At 40.6% G+C, this 22,289-nt stretch overlaps 2 protein-coding genes across 8 annotated transcripts in view; one reads left to right on the forward strand and one right to left on the reverse strand.

Moving 5' to 3' along the window:
* Positions 1-468: 468 nt before the first annotated feature.
* On the reverse strand, positions 469-14,848 carry LOC128695869 (probable methyltransferase-like protein 24). 2 transcript variants are annotated; one of them, XM_053786778.2, is made up of 8 exons: positions 14,750-14,848; positions 10,964-11,566; positions 6,851-7,046; positions 6,198-6,395; positions 4,975-5,100; positions 4,151-4,225; positions 3,453-3,557; positions 469-2,425 (listed from the first exon to the last, which is right to left on the reverse strand). In XM_053786778.2, the coding sequence occupies exons 2-8, from the start codon at positions 11,326-11,328 to the stop codon at positions 2,246-2,248; spliced, it is 1,245 nt and encodes a 414-aa protein (XP_053642753.1). In that variant the 5' UTR covers positions 11,329-11,566; positions 14,750-14,848; the 3' UTR covers positions 469-2,245. The 2 variants fall into 2 exon arrangements, with proteins under 2 accessions (XP_053642753.1, XP_069949005.1); XM_070092904.1 differs by lacking the exon at positions 14,750-14,848 and adding an exon at positions 12,844-12,954.
* Positions 14,849-17,905: 3,057 nt separating this feature from the next.
* LOC128695870 (uncharacterized) overlaps positions 17,906-22,289 on the forward strand; it is a 76,209-nt gene continuing 71,825 nt past the window's right edge. The window contains exons 1-2 of one of the 6 annotated variants that reach the window (XM_053786779.1): positions 17,906-18,010; positions 19,738-20,347. In XM_053786779.1, coding sequence (XP_053642754.1) covers positions 20,180-20,347 — 168 coding nt within the window. In that variant the 5' untranslated portion in view covers positions 17,906-18,010; positions 19,738-20,179. Of the gene's footprint in view, positions 18,052-19,737; positions 20,348-22,289 lie in introns of all 6 variants that reach the window. The other 5 variants (XM_053786780.1, XM_070092905.1, XM_053786781.1 and 2 more) reach the window with 5 other exon arrangements.

Here is a 22,289-nt window from a genome sequence, read left to right on the forward strand (position 1 = left end):
GACCATAACATTGTATCAATCGCATCTGCTAGAAAAATGACAGGATGGATAATGAGAACTTTCAAAACTAGGGAGGCCAAGCCCATGATGACACTCTTCAGGTCACTTGTTCTATCTAGGCTGGAATATTGCTGCACACTAACAGCACCTTTCAAGGCAGGTGAAATTGCCGACCTAGAAAATGTACAGAGAACTTTCACGGCGCGCATAACGGAGATAAAACACCTCAATTACTGGGAGCGCTTGAGGTTTCTAAACCTGTATTCCCTGGAACGCAGGAGGGAGAGATACATGATTATATACACCTGGAAAATCCTAGAGGGACTAGTACCGAACTTGCACACGAAAATCACTCACTACGAAAGCAAAAGACTTGGCAGACGATGCACCATCCCCCCAATGAAAAGCAGGGGTGTCACTAGCACGTTAAGAGACCATACAATAAGTGTCAGGGGCCCGAGACTGTTCAACTGCCTCCCAGCACACATAAGGGGGATTACCAACAGACCCCTGGCAGTCTTCAAGCTGGCACTGGACAAGCACCTAAAGTCAGTTCCTGATCAGCCGGGCTGTGGCTCGTACGTTGGTTTGCGTGCAGCCAGCAGCAACAGCCTGGTTGATCAGGCGCTGATCCACCAGGAGGCCTGGTCACAGACCGGGCCGCGGGGGCGTTGACCCCCGAAACTCTCTCCAGGTAAACTCCAGGTATACACACACTCCTCATGGCTCACAACAATAAATATGATGTTATGATCCCTGAAAAAAGTCGTATATTGTCACATTATCATTTATTTGCGACAAATTTTAAGAATGAAAGTGAAAATAAGAACAATGGTTGACCGCAGTAGGTTGAGTGACCCATGCTGGGCACGTCTTGTTCTTCTGTGTTTTTTTTTTTTAATGGAGTAAAATGTAGATTTTCCCACTTGAATAAAACATAGTCACCTTAAAGGTGTTTTAAGTACTGTTTGGCATGTTACTTTTTTTTAATTTATGACACTAATATTATAATTAAGAAGTCTAGAGGTATGCAAACCATGAATATAAGAATAATTTACGATGTATTTAATCAATCTTCCTCTTAATTTTATGTATTGGAAAAATTACAAGACTTTGTGACCAAAATTATCAAAATCATTACAATGGAAATAATCTTTCATCTCTCAAGTGGACATGTCAACTATCCAAAATATTTGATAGTAGACATGTCCAGGTGTTATATATATGTTGCTTAATAAGAAAGGTAAAAATATTACCAACTTGCCTAATTTAACACTTTCCACATTTATCATTTAAACTACTTTTGTATATGACAAAAGCAGTAACTCGTACGGGTTTAGCCTTTGTTTTATAATGCATAAGTTTGGTAAGTAGACGAGAGAGTCGAGATCCATTGCCATTCTCAACCTAAGGAAGTAGTATTCGGATTTTTTTTTTAAAGGAGTGTCGAGCCATCATGATGTCCATTTAAGACCGTAACGTCACTGGTAACTTCCTCTCCGAATTGTGGGTTAATTGTGATTTGTTATAGTTACGGCATTACTAATTGTACTCTTCTGAGAGTAGCACTGTATTAAAATTTAGTCAGAGAATAACTACACACTCGTATCAGTCCTTTCAAGTAGACAGGTAACTGGACGCTTAATAAGTAAGATTATTCAGGTATACACAAATAGGTACACAGATTATCATACATAGCAGCATATGTGTAGACATCCTGGGATATCCCACAAAAGTCAGTGACTTATTTACACTGGAGTCCTTTTAATACCTTATTATACTATAAAGGAGATGTACTAGGAATAACGTAAATTGAGTTATTTATATTTACATGTGTGTTAGCTAAAAAAAAAATAATCATTCTCCTCCCTTTCTGTCACTACATTAATTAGGTACCATTTGGCTGTCTTCTTGAACTGGTTCATGCTGTGACTGGCTTGAACATGTGCAGCTTAGACCATGTACAGCGTCAAATAACAAAGAGATCATTCACAACTTTTGTGAAAATGACTAAAATTGCAGATTTTAAAATTGTCGTCACAAAAGTTTGCAATAAAATCAGACTGATGGATCAAGACTGCAGAGAAAAATCACATAGGAAATACTGAGGATATATCAAAGACATGAATATTTCTTCACAGAAGCGACATGTTACGAAACTCTCAGTTATAACCTCATCTCTTTCATATATATATATATATATATATATATATATATATATATATATATATATATACATATGCCGTCACTTGGCCCGGCGGTAGGTGATCCCAGCTGCTGCTAGTTCCTTCTTAAAGGTCATGTTGTACCAGTTTGTGTTCACGTAGAGGAGCTCGCCCACCGTCTGCAGCTTGGTGCCATCGTCGTCGTACAAGAATGTAGATTGGTCGTTGTCCCAGTACAAGACTCGACGGAAGCCACGAGCCTGCAACACAGCGGACGATACTTGTCAAGGATCGTAGGCTAAATTGATGCTACTGATGAGTTCCTGATGAAATGAACTGGAGCTACCCTCACTTTCCTCCAATGAAACCTTTCCTTTCTCCAGTGAAACCCTCCCTTTTTCCAGTGAAACCCTCCCTTTCTCCAGTGAAACCCTCTTTCTCCAGTGAAACCCTCCCTTTCTCCAGTGAAACCCTCCCTTTCTCCAGTGAAGCCCTCCCTTTCTCCAGTGAAACCCTTTCTTTCTCCAGTGAAACCCTCTCTTTCTCCAGTGAAGCCCTCCCTTTCTCCAGTGACGCCCTCCCTTTCTCCAGTGATACCCTCTCTTTCTCCAGTGAAACCCTCCCTTTGTCCAGTGAAACCTTCCCTTTCTCCAGTGAAACCCTCCCTTTCTCCAGTGAAACCCTCCCTTTCTCCAGTGAAACCTTCCCTTTCTCCAGTGAAACCCTCCCTTTCTCCAGTGAAACCCTCCCTTTCTCCAGTGAAACCTTCCCTTTCTCCAGTGAAACCCTCCCTTTCTCCAGTGAAACCCTCCCTTTCTCCAGTGAAACCCTCCCTTTCTCCAGTGAAACCTTCCCTTTCTCCAGTGAAACCCTCCCTTTCTCCAGTGAAACCCTCCCTTTCTCCAGTGAAACCCTCCCTTTCTCCAGTGAAACCTTCCCTTTCTCCAGTGAAACCCTCCCTTTCTCCAGTGAAACCCTCCCTTTCTCCAGTGAAACCCTCCCTTTCTCCAGTGAAACCTTCCCTTTCTCCAGTGAAACCCTCCCTTTCTCCAGTGAAACCCTCCCTTTCTCCAGTGAAACCCTCCCTTTCTCCAGTGAAACCCTCACTTTCTCCAGTGAAACATGAACACTTCCCAGTACATCTCATTCCTCAGGCAGGATTTATCGCTTCCCCGCGAGTTTAACAGTAATAATAATAATTTACGTTCACGGTATCACAGCACATGTAAAGATGAGCAAATTTAGCGTCACGTTCTTTAGTGATTCTCAAGATAATTAAGCACTGACCTCTATCATCCTGAGAACGTCGTATCGATCCTGCAGCGCCCGCAGCTTCTCCTCGGGTGTCTTGTACAGGTAGGCCACCTGAAGTGCGTGAACCTCTATCGCCACCTGCGCAACCACAGCTTCAGATGTTGTGAACTTTATGCGTGTAAGAATTTAGATATAACTACCTATTTGCAGCTACAAGAACAAAGGTATTTGTTATTAGTAGTATAATCATGGGGGAGCGCTTAAACCCGTAGGGATTATACGGCGCCTGTAGGGAGGGGAAAGCATGGAAGGTATTCAGGCTTATTTCAGGGAACTGGAGCACAGATCCAATTCCCTAGATCAAGAGCCCCCTCACCAGGGCCAAGGAACCTCCCTAGAGGGGACAGCGGTATGTTAGTGGTTGATAGACACTTGGCCTGTTGTTTGTAGTTTGTGGTGTGTGTTAATGATTTGGAAATACTGTTTAAAGTGTCGGGAAGAGAGAGACACTGGATGCAGGAGTGCCGAGAAGAGAGACAATGGAGGTAGCAGTGCCAGGAAGAGAGAGGATGGATGCAGCAGTGCCGGGAAGAGAGACAATGAATGCAGCAGTGCCAGGAAGAGAGACACTGGATGCATCAGTGCCAGGAAGAGACACTGGATACAGCAGTGCCAGGAAGAGAGGCAATAGATGCAGCAGTTCCAGGAAGAGACAATACAAGCTGACCCACCTGACCAACAATATCAAAGAGTGGGTCCTGGGCAATGTCTCTGAAGGCTTCCCACTCGCTGTCCTCGATGTCCACCTGCGGAATATGGTTCTTTATTCTTGTCCAGGCTGCCACCCTTCTATATAATCATAATTTCAGGTTGCCACCCTCCCATGCAATAATACCAGGCTGACACCCTGACATACATTAGCGCCAGCCTGCTACCTTCCTATGCAATAATACCAGGCTGCCACTCTCCCATGCAATAATACCAGGCTTTCACTCGCCTGGCATCCCCCCCTCCTACACAATCTGAGTATCATTCACAAAATGAAAACTCCATAATATTTACAGTTGTTAGCATAGCGTTTCCAATTCCACAGTTTTGCAACACTTGTCGCACTGGAGTCCTCTCCACCGTCTTTAGCCTTTTACGATTCCACAAGTGCAAGAAATCCAGCTCTTGTTACATTTGTAAGTTCTGATCACCTATATTCTAAACTGCAAACACCTGAGCCACACATCGACGTTACTTCATGTGTCTAATTTGTTGATTTATAATCTTACTTTCTATCTTTCCCACAACTCTTTTCCATAACAATTCTCTCGCATACATGGTGTACACAAGAGACGTTATAAAGTCAATCTTGAAATGATTGAGCTTTGTTCAAGTCAGTCTTGACATGATCCAGTTCTGTTCAAGTCAGTCTTGACGTTTTAAAACTCTGTTTAGAGAGGAATATAGTCTATAAATAAAGGTTTGCTTCTAGCTGAGCATCCTTTTACTATAGAAGAGGACAAGTCTCGCCTCTCAAACGAGACTAACTTCTCCACAGAGTTCTTACCTTCAGAATGTTAATGGGCCGTGGGAATAGTTTATGTTTAAATATGTGGCCCCTCAGCGTGTCCAGCCTGTTGGTTATGTTAAGGTTGGAGTAAAACTTAACAATGTTCTTGTCGGAGAGCCCTTCCTGTGGGTGAGATATAACTTAGATCAACAGCTAGCGATACTCTGGTGCCGGTATACATTATTCTCAAGTAACTGTACATCAGATTTTATGCGAGTAAGTTATTAATACGTACGTTACTATAGGTAAGCACTAGGGTAAGGCATCATAGTCAAATCTGGATATGATGGGCAGCAAAAATGCCGAACCAAATTAACAATCTCAGCATATACATACTTGAGCGCACGCACGCACGCACGCACGCACGCACGCACGCACGCACGCAGTCTTTATTCAAGTCATCATTCATTTCAATATTGATATCTTCTTCCAATAAAAAATACTGACTTATTTACTTCAGATCATTTTACAGCCCATACCTATCGAAGACATACAGTACCACCCCTGGTATTCCATCCGTATCACTGAACTAATACCCAGATACCTGTTTACGGTTAAGTAAACAGGCGTAGCAGGCGCAAGGAAACATAAATAGGGTTCGAGCATTAAACAGGATTCAGCTATTCACCTGCGTTCGGGTTCGAACGCAGGTGACTGAACCCGTAAGGGGTCATACAGCTCCAGGTGAAATGGAGGTAATTGGGTGGTGATGAAAGGAGAGGTAGGATAGTAACAATTCCCTGGGTCAATAGTCCTTCACCAGTATTAATTAAGAAGACATCACACCCCCATCCCCTCTACCCTACTCTTTCGAAGGGACAAATTACCTTAAAATTCCCGTTACTAAATGCCCGCTAACGTGGTTAATGCTGCCGTGCCCAGGGTATAGAGTGCCCGTTGTTCAATGTTATAGCATTCGTCTTACAACAAGAGATATCCGGGTTCGATTTCTAGAGTGGGCAAGACATATGAGCAGGTTTCCTTACACCTGTTGTCCCTGTTCACCTTTTTTTTTTTTGGTCGTCTGTTGTTGGCAGTATCCTCGGATGGGGGGGGTAGTATGGCTGTGCTTTGAAATCTGAAGTATTACAAGGTTTGGCCAGGGTATATATTATCTAACAGTGACCCATTACACTGTGGGTCCTGAGTATATATTCAACGAGGGATAGAGTAACCCACACGTGCTGGGACCCCATAAACAGACAAAAAGAGTAACCCACCACATGAAAGTAGACACTGTCGTTAAACTTGGCCAGTTCCGGGTTGTAGTTTAACACGTCGAACATATGTATTTCGCAGGGGATAACCGATGCGCTCTCGTCGAAGCTGGTGTCCCTCTCTGTGCCGAAGGAGAGAACGAGGCATGCCTGGGGGTCCCTGTTTCCTAGGAGCTCCATAGCCGAGTCCACACACACGTACTAGTAAAACAGGCCAAGGTAACATCAGCTGTCACATACATATGTACGTTATTTGACCATATAAGTAACCATTTCCAGGATCCAAATGGCGTGCTGCCGACAATAGTGAAAAAAAAAAAAGATACAGGATGCAGAACAAGCTTTTAATCGAACATTTCACTGTGTATAGGTAAATATGGTTCATAATTTGATAAAGTACTACACAGCGTAAAATGGGGGACGCGCTAAACCCGGAGGATTATACAGCGCCTGGGGGGGGGGGGATGTGGAAGGCATTCAGGCTTAGTTCGGAGAACTGGAGCACAGATCCAATTCCCTAAATCAAGAGCCCCTCACCAACATCAAGGAACCTTCCTTGAGGGGACTACACAGCGTAAAATGCAATTACAATAAAGTTTGTGCGTTTTTTTCACCAGCTGTCTAATTACACAAGTCACTAGAGGGAGGTAGCTCACCTTGTGGCCGTCAAAGTGATATTGATGGTCCTTTTTGGCTATGCAGTATGAACCGCCAAGCCTTATTAGCTTATGACAGGAGGTCTGAGGTGTCTGCAGGTACCTGAAGTAGTCACTAATCGTCTTCAGTTTAGGTCCCCAAGGCTTCCATTCAGCACCGTCTTTCGGCATGTTTGCGAACATTGGAGGCATAACCCTGTCGACATGACATCACCGCCGGCCAGCAACGTTCGTTCCAACAGGAAAGAATAAATGTATGTATATATATATGTCGTGCCGAATAGGCAGAACTTGCGATCTTGGCTTAAATAGCAACGTTCATCTTGCCATATAGGACAAGTGAAAATTTGTGTATGCAATAATTTCGCCAAAATCATTCTGAACCTAACGAAAAAAATATATTTCACTGTGTTTGTTTAGTATTAAATTATTGCAAATGTATCTAAAATATATTTAGTTGGGTAAGGCTAAAATAAATTGTTCTTGTTATAATAAGGTCAGGTAAGTTTTCTAAGATTCTTTTGGTGCAAAATTATAAATTTTTACATTATCATTAATGAAAAAAATATATTTTTAAATATATAAGAGAAAAATTTAGAAAGGACTTAATTTTAAATGAGTTCTTGCTAATTGACCAGTTTTACATATTCGGCACGACACACACACACACACACACACACACACACACACACACACACATATATATATATTTTTTTTTTATTATTATTATTATCACACCGGCCGATTCCCACCAAGGCAGGGTGGCCCGAAAAAGAAAAACTTTCACCATCATTCACTCCATCACTGTCTTGCCAGAAGGGTGCTTTACACTACAGTTTTTAAACTGCAACATTAACACCCGTCCTTCAGAGTGCAGGCACTGTACTTCCCATCTCCAGGACTCAAGTCCGGCCTGCCGGTTTCCCTGAATCCCTTCATAAATGTTACTTTGCTCACACTCCAACAGCACGTCAAATATTAAAAACCATTTGTCTCCATTCACTCCTATCAAACACGCTCACGCATGCCTGCTGGAAGTCCAAGCCCCTCGCACACAAAACCTCCTTTACCCCCTCCCTCCAACCCTTCCAAGGCCGACCCCTACCCCGCCTTCCTTCCACTACAGACTGATACACTCTTGAAGTCATTCTGTTTCGCTCCATTCTCTCTACATGTCCGAACCACCTCAACAACCCTTCCTCAGCCCTCTGGACAACAGTTTTGGTAATCCCGCACCTCCTCCTAACTTCCAAACTACGAATTCTCTGCATTATATTCACACCACACATTGCCCTCAGACATGACATCTCCACTGCCTCCAGCCTTCTCCTCGCTGCAACATTCATCACCCACGCTTCACACCCATATAAGAGCGTTGGTAAAACTATACTCTCATACATTCCCCTCTTTGCCTCCAAGGACAAAGTTCTTTGTCTCCACAGACTCCTAAGTGCACCACTCACTCTTTTTCCCTCATCAATTCTATGATTCACCTCATCTTTCATAGACCCATCCGCTGACACGTCCACTCCCAAATATCTGAATACGTTCACCTCCTCCATACTCTCTCCCTCCAATCTGATATTCAATCTTTCATCACCTAATCTTTTTGTTATCCTCATAACCTTACTCTTTCCTGTATTCACCTTTAATTTTCTTCTTTTGCACACCCTACCAAATTCATCCACCAATCTCTGCAACTTCTCTTCAGAATCTCCCAAGAGCACAGTGTCATCAGCAAAGAGCAGCTGTGACAACTCCCACTTTGTGTGTGATTCTTTATCTTTTAACTCCACGCCTCTTGCCAAGACCCTCGCATTTACTTCTCTTACAACCCCATCTATAAATATATTAAACAACCACGGTGACATCACACATCCTTGTCTAAGGCCTACTTTTACTGGGAAAAAATTTCCCTCTTTCCTACATACTCTAACTTGAGCCTCACTATCCTCGTAAAAACTCTTCACTGCTTTCAGTAACCTACCTCCTACACCATACACTTGCAACATCTGCCACATTGCCCCCCTATCCACCCTGTCATACGCCTTTTCCAAATCCATAAATGCCACAAAGACCTCTTTAGCCTTATCTAAATACTGTTCACTTATATGTTTCACTGTAAACACCTGGTCCACACACCCCCTACCTTTCCTAAAGCCTCCTTGTTCATCTGCTATCCTATTCTCCGTCTTACTCTTAATTCTTTCAATTATAACTCTACCATACACTTTACCAGGTACACTCAACAGACTTATCCCCCTATAATTTTTGCACTCTCTTTTATCCCCTTTGCCTTTATACAAAGGAACTATGCATGCTCTCTGCCAATCCCTAGGTACCTTACCCTCTTCCATACATTTATTAAATAATTGCACCAACCACTCCAAAACTATATCCCCACCTGCTTTTAACATTTCTATCTTTATCCCATCAATCCCGGCTGCCTTACCCCCTTTCATTTTACCTACTGCCTCACGAACTTCCCCCACACTCACAACTGGCTCTTCCTCACTCCTACAAGATGTTATTCCTCCTTGCCCTATACACGAAATCACAGCTTCCCTATCTTCATCAACATTTAACAATTCCTCAAAATATTCCATCCATCTTCCCAATACCTCTAACTCTCCATTTAATAACTCTCCTCTCCTATTTTTAACTGACAAATCCATTTGTTCTCTAGGCTTTCTTAACTTGTTAATCTCACTCCAAAACTTTTTCTTATTTTCAACAAAATTTGTTGATAACATCTCACCCACTCTCTCATTTGCTCTCTTTTTACATTGCTTCACCACTCTCTTAACTTCTCTCTTTTTCTCCATATACTCTTCCCTCCTTGCATCACTTCTACTTTGTAAAAACTTCTCATATGCTAACTTTTTCTCCCTTACTACTCTCTTTACATCATCATTCCACCAATCGCTCCTCTTCCCTCCTGCACCCACTTTCCTGTAACCACAAACTTCTGCTGAACACTCTAACACTACATTTTTAAACCTACCCCATACCTCTTCGACCCCATTGCCTATGCTCTCATTAGCCCATCTATCCTCCAATAGCTGTTTATATCTTACCCTAACTGCCTCCTCTTTTAGTTTATAAACCTTCACCTCTCTCTTCCCTGATGCTTCTATTCTCCTTGTATCCCATCTACCTTTTACTCTCAGTGTAGCTACAACTAGAAAGTGATCTGATATATCTGTGGCCCCTCTATAAACATGTACATCCTGAAGTCTACTCAACAGTCTTTTATCTACCAATACATAATCCAGCAAACTACTGTCATTTCGCCCTACATCATATCGTGTATACTTATTTATCCTCTTTTTCTTAAAATATGTATTACCTATAACTAAACCCCTTTCTATACAAAGTTCAATCAAAGGGCTCCCATTATCATTTACACCTGGCACCCCAAACTTACCTACCACACCCTCTCTAAAAGTTTCTCCTACTTTAGCATTCAAGTCCCCTACCACAATTACTCTCTCACTTGGTTCAAAGGCTCCTATACATTCACTTAACATCTCCCAAAATCTCTCACATTACTGTGGCTGGAACAATTTGTAACTAATACACAAATAACCCGTACATAGGAAAGAGGAGCTTACGACGACGTTTCGGTCCGGCTTCAACCATTTACAAAGTCACTTCGTAATCTCCTCTCTCCTATGTGCGGGTTATTTGTGCATTGTTCCAGTCATGGTATTGTGCCTTTTTATTCTTTTTGCAACTAATCACTTGCTTTCTCTTGGACTGTCAGCACAACCTGACAATTTACAGTGACTATGTATGTGTGTGTGTTGCATAGGCAGTGGTGAGAGTACCGTTTTCCTAAGCTCGCAGTGATGGAGCGAGTATCTCCAGAAGTTTAAATGTGATATGCTTGAAAATAGGTTGTTGATTATAAACTGAGGGAAAGAGTAGCAAGGGCAGATGATAGAAGAAAGTGGCAGTAAAAAGTTAAAAAAAAGCAAGATCGATAGAGGCAGCAATAACATTAGCGACAGCTGACAAGCCAAATTAGGAAGACAAGGCAGGGACAAGGAGAGAGGAAAACCGCTGATGATTTACAAAGGAATGTCAAGTGAGCAGACAGGTTGGACTCACCTGATGAGGTAAGAGATTGTCGTACGGGGAGGCTCTGAATGACGGAGCGTCACTGGTCGTAGCATCACTCTCTCTGAAGTTTGAGTAAGAACATTTCCCATTACCAACGTCTCTTCCACCACAGGCACCACCACGTAGGGTAGGTATTTACTCAGGTACTTTCCCTGCACCAGGTACGCCCGCCTAGTCAGGAAGTGAAGAGATTCGTGCTCCTCACGAGGCTGGGGTGTGGGATGTTGCATGAGGAGGTAGCCGAGCACCAGCAACAGACTCCAAGTCCCCGTCACGCACACACCGCAATGAAACTTTCTTATAAGGATCTTCATCAAGGCGTTACAGTTCTTGCAAATGCTCAAGACAGTCATGACGAACGTCAGCACACAAGTGACGATCAAAATATGTTGTCCCGTTATGCTTAAAGCCTTTTGTCTGCATGTGGATCATAAAGGTTCAGATCCATCCCACCCTTCATAGGGAGTTCAGTGGGTACTCGTGGCTTAATTGGTAGCGGCTTCAGCTCACACACACTGAGGGACCAGGGTTCGATCACCGAACGAGTGGAAACGTTGGGCATGTTTCCTTACATCTGCTGTCCCTGTTCACCTAGAATTAAGCAGGTATCTGGGTGTTAGCAGATTGGTGTGGCTTTCATCATGAGAAAGAGAATTAGAGGACCCCAACTGAAATAAGCCAGTTTGATAATATATCTATTGGTTATCCTGGGTGACTAACCCTCCGGGTTAATATTCCGAACAAAACCTTCTTCACTGATGCTGGTAAAGTGCTCTTGATCTAAGGAATTAGAGCTATCATTCCCTACTTTTAATCACACCTGATTGCCCACCTTTCCCCAGGTGCTGTATAACTCTTACAGGTTTAGCGCTTCTCTGTGAATTTAATTCATCCATCGCAAATTTATACATTCTAGTGGTCAACTAACCTCGTTTCATACTTTCCAGATACCCAAACCATCTCAACATCCACTCACAAATGCCTAGAAACATTCAATTTTTCCATACTCCTTTCAAATCTCGAGTCACCCTTTCACTGCTTAATCTTGTTCTCATCACCTTCCTCTTTTTTCTACTTTCACTTTCAACTTCCTTCGTTTACACACCCTCTTAAACTTCATCACATGCCTCTGCAACTTCTCGTTATCATTATATTCATAAAGGAAGCTCTAAACCCATCATGTTCATACAGTGCCTTCAACTCCTCTTCAATATCTTCCAAAAGTACTGTGTCATCAGCAAAGAACAACCGTAACAATCCCACTTCACATCAGTTTCATTTTTAATTTCACACCTCTCCCCAGCATTTTAACATTCACTCTCTCACGTCAACATCTATAAATATTTTAATCAACAACGTTGACATCACTAGTTTCTGTCTAAGGTTTAGTTGTGCTGGAAAATACTCTTCTTCTCTTCTATAAACCGTACAAAACATTAACAATTATAATCACACAGCATGATGAGACTAGTGCAATTTTTTAGACAAAAGCCTAGAAGAAGGCTGACAAAAGTGAACCTCCTTTGTTTCAGGTATTGGAGACTGAGAACATATGTATTTATTCTAAACATTTAAGCAACTGAAAAAAAAAATGTATATTCATGCAGCAATCAAGTGTGATCCGGAAAAGGGGATAACTCCAATCCCCTAATCAAGTCCTTCACTAACATCAAAGACACATTCACTAGCATCAAGGACACATTCACTAACATCAAAGACACATTCATCCAGAATCAAAGGGCACATTTACACAGCATCAAGGACACATTCACCAGCATCAAGCACACAACGAGAGCTAGCAGTAGACCAATTATCCAACACATCTCATTACTGGGCCGGTATACACAACGACTATTAGAATAACATACCCATTCCTCTCGATATCTGGGAATATACTGAGACGTGGGAAGAGATATAAGCGGACTAGAAGGAAAGTGAGGCGAGGAATAGCTATTTTAAGCTACTCGAGTCTACACGAGGCTACACCACCAAGTGGAGCCTAGTGTACGTGGCAGCAGTGTGAATACACCAATTCTTCAATAGTTTTTTTTTTTTGGAATGATAAGGCACGATACCGTGATTGGAACAATTCACAAATAACCCACTTAGGAGATGGTGTCTCTGATGATGTTTCGGTTCGTTCTGGGCCACATTGACGTGACCGGACCGAAATGTCGTAACTTTCCTCTCCTAAGTATGGGTTACTTGGGAAAAATTATATTTTATTAGTGATTGTAATGAGATTTAGAACAAACATTTTGTTGATATTAATTTTCATCTGTTGATACGTAAGCCTAATTTTAAAAGTAATTAATGATAAATATATATTGAAACACCCAACGATGTGCAACACCTGGGTATCTTTATTTGACAGACGTGTCGCCCACTATGGTTTCTATCATTCTCTCGATAAAACCCCCGGTGAGCGCCGTCGAATCACAACTCGAACCTGTGACGAGTAGACACTTTGGGCATGTTTACACTTGCTGTCCGTATTCCCTTAGCTACAGTATGTTCCTGGGTTTTCGCCGGCTGTTGTGGGTTGCATTCTGGGGGAAGAGAACCACACGACTCCCAACGGAAATAAGCCAAACTGAAGTGGCTTTCTCGAGTTATCTTCTCTCACTACTACCATTGAGTTACTAATCGCCTACAGCGATTAGTAACTCAATGTGAAATTAAGCCCATAACGGTTGTGTAATTATTATTATTATATTTAACAAGCGCTAAATTCGTAGGGGTCATACAATGCTTGGAGAATGGGGGACAGTCAAGTTCGCTGGCCAGGAGCCCTGGGATCAACGAGTCCCTGGCCAGCATCAAGGAAACTTCCTTGAAGGTCAGAAGGTGATAAATGGGTTTGAAAACCGACAAATTGAAGATTGAGACACTTATGCAACATATGGGAATCTTTATTGAAGAAACGTTTCTTCAATAAAGATTCCCATATGTTGCGTGTCTCAATCTTCATCAAGGTCAAAAGGGTTATTGGAGTTAGTGGGAGGCAGTCAAATTCGATCCGAGGAAGGGGAGGGTAGAGCCACTAGAGTGACGTGAGTAACTACAAGAGGAATTTAATTTTGACACTCAAGTCATGAATACCTAAACTTGCAAAATTGTTATCAAAGTAAACTCTCAGTGTATGTACACTGACACACACCTCTCAGTGTGTGTACACTGAGATCAACATCTCTCAGCGTGTGTACACCGAGATCAACATCTCTGTGTGTGTATACCGAGAGATCAGCATCTCTCAGTGTGTGTACACCGAGAGATCAGCATCTCTCAGTGTGTGTACACCGAGAGATCAACATCTCTCAGTGTGTGTACACAGAGAGATTAACATCTCTCATTGTGTGTACACCGAGAGATCAACATCTCTCGGTGTGTGTACACCGAGAGATCAACATCTCTCAGTGTGTACACTGAGAGATCAACATCTCTCGGTGTGTGTACACCGAGAGATCAGCATCTCTCAGTGTGTGTGTGTGTGTACACCGAAAGATCAACATCTCTCAGTGTGTGTACACCGAGAGATCAGCATCTCTCAGTGTGTACACCGAGAGATACACACCTCTCGGTACGTATACAAAAATACATTGTTTGATTATAAGAGGTCATCTTAGGGTAAATCTACTTAATGTACTTTTTATGACCATGTGTGCCCTGAAGACCAATGTAAAAAATATTTGTACGTTATGTACACAAACCTAAGTGACAGCTTACACTGAGAGATACAAACTTCCCCGTGTACATATAACGAGAGAAACAAACCTCTCTGTGTATATACACAAATACATCTCTGTGTATATATTCCACGCCAACGTGAAACATTTCCAAGCTGGTATCCTAAGCTACGCAACAACAACACTAGCCGTGGTGGGAGGGCGTGTGTAGAGGTGAGTAACTCTGGGGAGGAGCCGGCCTTGTACCACACCAATAGTGTAGCTCCACGCTGGCACGGTGCTACTCTCTCACCCAGCCTCCAGCCTAACAGTATTCCTATTACACCTTAATATCTACATATTTGTAATCCTTTTATACGTTCCTGGGTACTCTGAGCACGCTCATGGATGTTTTTGATTCGTATAAACCACCAGCATGCCAGATAACATGGTTTTTGGGCAGATATTTGTCTGGTCCTCTGGGAAATACCTCATGACGTCATTTTGACGTAATCATGCATGTTGCCATAGTAATACAGTGTTGAACCCAGGGATTTTTCTTGACTCATCCTTCAACGTCGAATTCTCACTATAAACGTTTATATAATATATACATATATATTTAACTTCTGCTTGCTTGAGAGGATATGTTACAGTAGAGCAAAAAAAAATATTTATTGTATGTAATAAAGTTTGCTGTTCCGTGTAAGAAGTATCAGAAGGAAGAATCCTGAGAATTACATCATTCCTGGACTTCCCTTGCGTCACTGCGTCTCATAGAAGTACATGACATTAATACTCACTTGAGCGGAAGATGCGAAGGAAGGAAGAATGTTTATGAGTAATGGGCTGTACGACCCATCCATAAACCACTGAATTCCTGTTTCTAACTAAAAACTCAAGACCCAGTAGAACTACAAACAACTTATATATATATATATATATATATATATATATATATATATATATATATATATATATATATATATATATATATATATATATATATATATAGTATATATATATATATATATATATATATATATATATATATATATATATATATATATATATATATATATATATATATATATATATATATAATCACAGTAAACAGGTGCTTTTAAAATATGCAAAACAACCACTGTGAAAGAGTAGTGAAATTCCAAGCGCTTTCATGACTAGTCACATTGTCAAGGAACTATCATAGTTCCTTGACAATGTGAGTAGTCGTAGTCACGAAAGCGCTTGGAATTTCACTACTCTTTCACAGTGGTTGTTTTGTATATATATATATATATATATATATATATATATATATATATATATATATATATATATATATATATATATATATATATATATATATATATACACATACATACATACATGCGTACCTTGTTCCAAGGTTCGTAGGTTCGAGTCTCCTTCAGCCAGAGATCAGTGTTTGTGTATATTTCGCCTGCTCTTGCGAATTCCTTGCATTGTTAATATCTCTAGTAAGGCTGATGCATGCAGGGGATGAGATGAAAAGCTGTAAGCCTTCTCCCTGAAAGCTGGCTGCCTTGGATCAAAGTCTAGCGCAAGCTGGACTCCAAGGTATTGGTCCAGTGTGGGTAGATTGGTAAAGCACTGCGTACCTTGTTCCAAGGTTCGTAGGTTCGAATCTCCTTCAGCCAGAGATCAGTGTTTATATATATATATATATGTGTATATCTGCTGAGAATTTATTATAAACCGTATTTTACGGATTAAGGCATCCTTGACTAGTGGTGTAAATGTAAACACAAGCCTTATAATTCTCACAAATCCATAAATAAGTAAAAGCAAATTCAAGTGTGTTAAAAATATGGTTAGGTAACATACGCTGCAGCCAAGATTCTACAGGGATGATGCAATGCATTCTTCAGTAACATGTGTGGAGTCCACATACCTGGTGGTGTGTATAATCGGGGGTGTAATAGGTATATACACAGTATTTTTTTTAACTCGGGGAGAGGTATTAAAACCGTAGGGTCATTTAGCGCCTGGAGATATACATAGCACTAGAATAATAGAAGTGCAGTACATATAAGAATACTTGGAGCATGTATACCTGATAGTGGCATACATATTTACAATGTGTAATGGGAGTAAGAGTAATAGAAGAATCTATAATGAAAGAAAATATTCTAAGAGTACGTACGATGACAGCAAACAGGTTAGGAGCATGTATAATGAGAGTAATCATGCTAAGAGTACATATAGTGAGATTAAACATATTAAGTGTGAATAATGAGAGTAAGCATGCTGGCAATTTATATAATAAGAATGAGCATACTAAAAGTATGTATAATAGAAAATAAATGTATTAGGAATATGTATTTTGGGAGTAACTATAATCAGAGTATGCATCACAGAATGTATTAGGCAACAAGAATTGTTGCCTTGAGAAAAGTATCTAAATTATTGTGATTTAGTGTAAATTATACAAAGAGGTTATCAATTTTATTAATGCAAAATGCTAAACTTATAAATACATAACTATTTGTAAAAGAGTGTTTATTATTTTTCAGTTACTTATGTTGCTAGTAGCAAAGGAACTGTAGTAGTAGTACTATGGTGGTAGTGGTAGTAGTAGTGGTAGTAATCAAAGTCGTAGAAGTAGTAGCAGTAAGTCTATTTACATAGGTAAAGGTCCAAATAGGTACAATTATCAAATATAGTAACGTGTAAATTACCTAAGATAACCCCAAAAATCAGTGGCTCATTTTCTTGGGGCAGTAGTAGTAGTAGTAGTAGTAGTAGTAGTAGTAGTAGTAGTAGTAGTGGTGGTGGTGGTGGTGGTGGTAGTAGTAGTAGTGGTGGCGGTGGTGGTAGTAGAAGTAGTAGTAGTAGTAGTAGTAGTAGTAGTAGTAGTAGTAGTAGTAGTAGTAGTAGTAGTAGTAGTAGTAGTAGCAGTAGTAGCAATAAAAATAGTATGGATCACAATGGTGCAAGCCGTCGACGTGGAGACTATTAGGACAGTTCCTGCAGTAAGGCGCTGGGTGTCGCAACACACTTTCTTTTTCCACACGTTTTCAATAGTACAACCCTCTTAAAGAAGCCCATTATTATCAAACTTTCAACAGAAAAAGGGTATAAACAACCTTGAATAGAAAGCCGTGTATACAAGCAATACAAATTAAATTAAAATAATCCTGATTTACGGGGAAATAGGGATTTGTTTACGTGCATTTTTCAGTGGGAAGACAAATGGTAGAGCTCCGCGTTGGCAATGTTCTGACGCAAGTGTGTCCAGTGTTTACCTCAGGGAGGAGGATTGAGCAGTGCTCGTCCTGACTCTCTTGACACTTGTGTGTTGTGTGTGCTACTTTGTCAGACATTCTGCGTATGTTACGCATTGTGTTAGGTGTTACGGCAAGTGCTAAGGTCTCTGAGTTTGCCCAGATACCTACATTGACTCCTGTTTATTTTTCAAGACAATGCGTGGAAAAAGTGCTTTACGTATATTCTGAAAATACAGTAACGATTTCCTACTGAAAAATGCGTGTAAAATACATCGACGATATCTGACTTAAAAGCAACTGACATGAAGTAGATGAAAAAAAAAATTAAATATGACATAGAAATGAATAATCACCGAGAATAACATTGTGATGCTGGAGAGGTTTTAGGGTGGAGGAAGTGGGCGTTTATTGTCCAGCTATTTATCTTGTTTAGGCCTTAATTATACCTAGGCTGTACACACCCAGTACACCCAAAGACTGGGTGTAATGAGAGTGAAACACTGGCTTTATCGGTTTATAGTGTGGTCTTACGACTAGGTTTGTAATGTATCTCATTGACATAGTGTCCTTCGCCTGTTAAGTCTTCTTTATGTTCGTAAGTGAAATGTATTGAAGCTCGTATCAGTACATTGGTTATCTGATAGTAAAACCACTTTTACCAGACTATCATTACAACATGTCACACGATAATATTGTAAAATTTATATATACAAGTTTCTGTAGTATATATATATATATATATATATATATATATATATATATATATATATATATATATATATATATATATATATATATATATATATATATATATATTATACAGTTGTGATAAACTGTAATTAACTAAAAAAGTCTATATACTAAAGCTATAATTATATAATCGTTTACAGTTAAATGTATAAATCACCTCATTTATCATGTGGTCATTTTATTGCTCATAAATATTTATTCGTGTTATTGTATTAATGGGAAGAGCTAAACTACTAGGGGTCATACAGCGCCTAGGAAATGAAAACGAGGATATTTTTGGCAGAAGAAAAGGGAGAGAGGTAGCTCTAAATCCATGGATCAAGAGACCTTCACAAGAATCAAGGCAACCCCCCTTCCCTGCGCCTTTAAACACGTAGACGATTTTTTTGGCAAAACTTTTGATTTTTATTTGCTTCTAAAAAGAGCCTATAAAATTCCTATTATATGTCGTTTGCCGAGAGGCTTTAAGCCTACTAAACTAATCAACTTTATTTTTGTTTTGTACTTTTACCAAGTCTTTCAGCGCTTTGGTTTTTAAATTTGCCACGCCCCTCTCATTTAAAGTTCCCGCTTTAAATAGTATGGAAGAATTTATGGTTAGAATTCACGAGTTACCGCTTTATATACAAAAAAATACAGTGAAATAGTCATATTCCTTTGGAAAAATATTCATGTATTCACTTACGATATATTCAAAAGCATTTTCATCGCAGCATCCTGACATCTTGCAGCTAAACCAGAGGTTGTGGTTGCTGATTTTTATCCATTTCAGTTTGAACTCTGGTCAGGAAATCTTTGAAAATGAGTTTTTCGAAATTTACTTTTTTAAAATAAACGATCATTACATTTACCACGCTGTAAAGCTGTTAAATATAGCAACAACACTGAATTAATGAATCGAGACGAAGGTGCCCTGCGAGAGGCTAGTATTGGGGCGGAGCTTTAAAAGAGATCACTCTAACAGAGCTCCTCTCTACCACATTGCTTCGATGTGTTTCTCTGTCTAATTTCTAATCCTTATTTTGAAGCTATTTAATATCTGTACATCAATATAATACTAATACTATAACCCACACAGTTTGGCGCATAAACGTTTATGCATCCCGCAGGTTATATCTTGGTAAAGGTAGTGTAGAAGAAAAGAAACATGAAAAGTCTGAGTTGTTTGAACGATAAGACCTTGTGTGGTGAACACAACATTGTGTTAGTGCAAACCCGTTTCTGGTGAAGGGTGGACGTACGCGTTGGTTTCTTCGTATCTTATGCGTCCTGGAACGTTACCACGATGAGGGAGCGACTCCGGTACCGGTGGACAGGTAAACTGGCCTAATGACGATCAGTTGCCGGCTGACTCTCGCCGACACAGGGTATGTGAAGGCTTTCCTGGACAGTGGTTCTTGTGTGACATTCTCCCTTCAGCTAGGACGTTGAGAATAAACAATAGTATTGAGATGTGGCAGTGAAAAGGAAGTGTTTCAGGACTTATGCTCATTTACTACGGATAGAAAACTTTTCTGAAAATGTGTTCAACGGACTTGGGAATGCTGGATCTCCTTTTTGATAAGGAGGATCCTTCATGCAAGGGTCTGGATGGGTTTAGGAACACCCTATTCAGCAGCTCTGAAAGATTCGACTCTCAGGACGTCAAGGAGGAAGTCCTAGATTCCGGTACTATTGACTGGAAGATGGTGAGTGAAAGTCTCAATATTGTTTCTCTTGTGCAGATTTTCTATGTGTACTGCTAAGCCTTGCTTTATGTTCGAAATACTTCGAAGGATTCGGCAGAGACAACAGGTGGGATGGATTAGTGACCGAACAGCTGTTCTGTCAGTGTCAAAATCAGCTGGTTATTGGGAGCCGGCAGATTACCTCAACGTTCCATATTTTCCATTTTATCACTGTTTATTCTGCTGATTATATTAAGTTTCTGTTATTTAAGTGTCTCTTTGGTATGTATGGCTAATATTTACAATGTGGCAACTGGTTCTGGTCAGTTGTATAGCGTGAGTGAAAGAACATATGTTCTATGGCAGAGCAGGTGGGTGGGTGCTAGCATGTGGCTGTCGCTGCCACGTCGCCTCGTATACAAGTGTTTCCTCTCATGTAAACAATGTATCCCGCACTTTAGCCATTAGTATTGAAGAACCAGAATAATGGCAGAGTACTGTAGTAGGCCTAGTATAGCATGTTAGGCAGGTGCTGTTCTTACTCACCCATTCCCATTCGTATATTTATCTAATTTTAATGCAAATTGCTGTTTACTTCGATAAATGTGACATTGGTAGAATTCTCATAAAGATTTATTACATAAGAACAAAAAGCTCGCCGGAAGACCTACTTTCCCATCCCAGCTACTCCCACTTATCCCCCAGCTACTCCCACTTATCCCCCGGCTACTCCCACTTATCCCCCGGCTACTCCCACTTATCCCCCGGCTACTCCCACTTATCCCCCGGCTACTCCCCCTTATCCCCCAGCTACTGCCACTTATCCCCCAGCTACTCCCACTTATCCCCCAGCTACTCCCACTTATCCCCCAGCTACTCCCACTTATCCTCAGCTGCTCCCACTTATCCCCAGCTACTCCCACTCATCCCCAGCTACTCCCATTCATTCCCTGCTACTCCCACTCATTCCTAGGAATGCCTATTCATCTCTAGCTTTTTTTTTTCCTTTGTATATTTGCCCAACCCACCATTAAAGCTTCCCAAAATATTTCCCTCAGTGACATTTAAATTTGTTACACTCATTATTTTGACCCACAGGGGCTTAACTTGTTTTTAATATAATAATAACAACCCACGCCGAATGAAACATTTTTGCTTCATGTCTCATTCACTGCTGTCGTCAGTACGCCATTTGGATCCAGCTGCACGTAACGCTGGTCTGCTCTTCATGCCTCTTTGTGGAATAGAAAAAATAATGAATATTAACATTTGGATTTTTCAGTGTATTCTTACTAAATATTTGAACCAGAAAATGCGTTGACCTATGAGGTACAGCTCTTCCCTTTGAATGTATTATATCGTAATGTCAAATTATACCAACTAGAACCATTTATTACTTTGCTGTATGTTGTCTCCGTAAGATCAGTTTTTTAAGTCACCTGCGAAGCCGGGATTCCTTTTGCAGTAAAGGAAATTCACCTACAAATGTTGAACTTATTGCTGCTGAGTGTGCCATTTTAAGAAATATGCCACATTCAGCAGACATCTGTAGTTGTATTTGTTTTATTACGAAAGGAATCTCAGCATCACAAGTGATGTAAGCGAAATGCCATCTTAGGAAGACACAAACCATAGCCATGTTATGGATTCTTTATTATTATTATTACAACAACGGTAGAGTATCACATTCACAGGGAGCCATTCTACCTCATGTGCAGCTTTTGGTTGATGGGAAGCAGTCAGGTTTGATTCGAGAAATGGGATCTAATTGACATAGCTCTACCGGAGAGAGAATTGTTCTTGTTTCTTGCAACCGGGAAAATATTCACCAATATCAACAAGCTTCATGTTCATTTAGCTCTGAAGGAAGAAACTATATTATTTGGGGAGTGTAAGAGAGTATATTCCACTGAAGACCAACATTATTATTATTATTAACGTTATTTAGAAATTCAGAGCCAGC

This window comes from Cherax quadricarinatus, chromosome 41 (assembly GCF_038502225.1).
Source record: "Cherax quadricarinatus isolate ZL_2023a chromosome 41, ASM3850222v1, whole genome shotgun sequence".
In the NCBI taxonomy this organism is placed as follows: domain Eukaryota; kingdom Metazoa; phylum Arthropoda; class Malacostraca; order Decapoda; family Parastacidae; genus Cherax; species Cherax quadricarinatus.

Excerpts from the sequence above, each read along its gene's own strand:
- LOC128695869 (XM_053786778.2), bottom strand. The coding sequence starts at position 11,328 with ATGACTGTCTTGAGCATTTGCAAGAACTGTAACGCCTTGATGAAGATC. Across the intron at positions 7,047-10,963 it reads ACAATCTCTTACCTCATCAG|GGTTATGCCTCCAATGTTCG; the intron begins GTGAGTCCAACC and ends TCATGTCGACAG. Across the intron at positions 6,396-6,850 it reads ATCACTTTGACGGCCACAAG|TACGTGTGTGTGGACTCGGC; the intron begins GTGAGCTACCTC and ends CTGTTTTACTAG.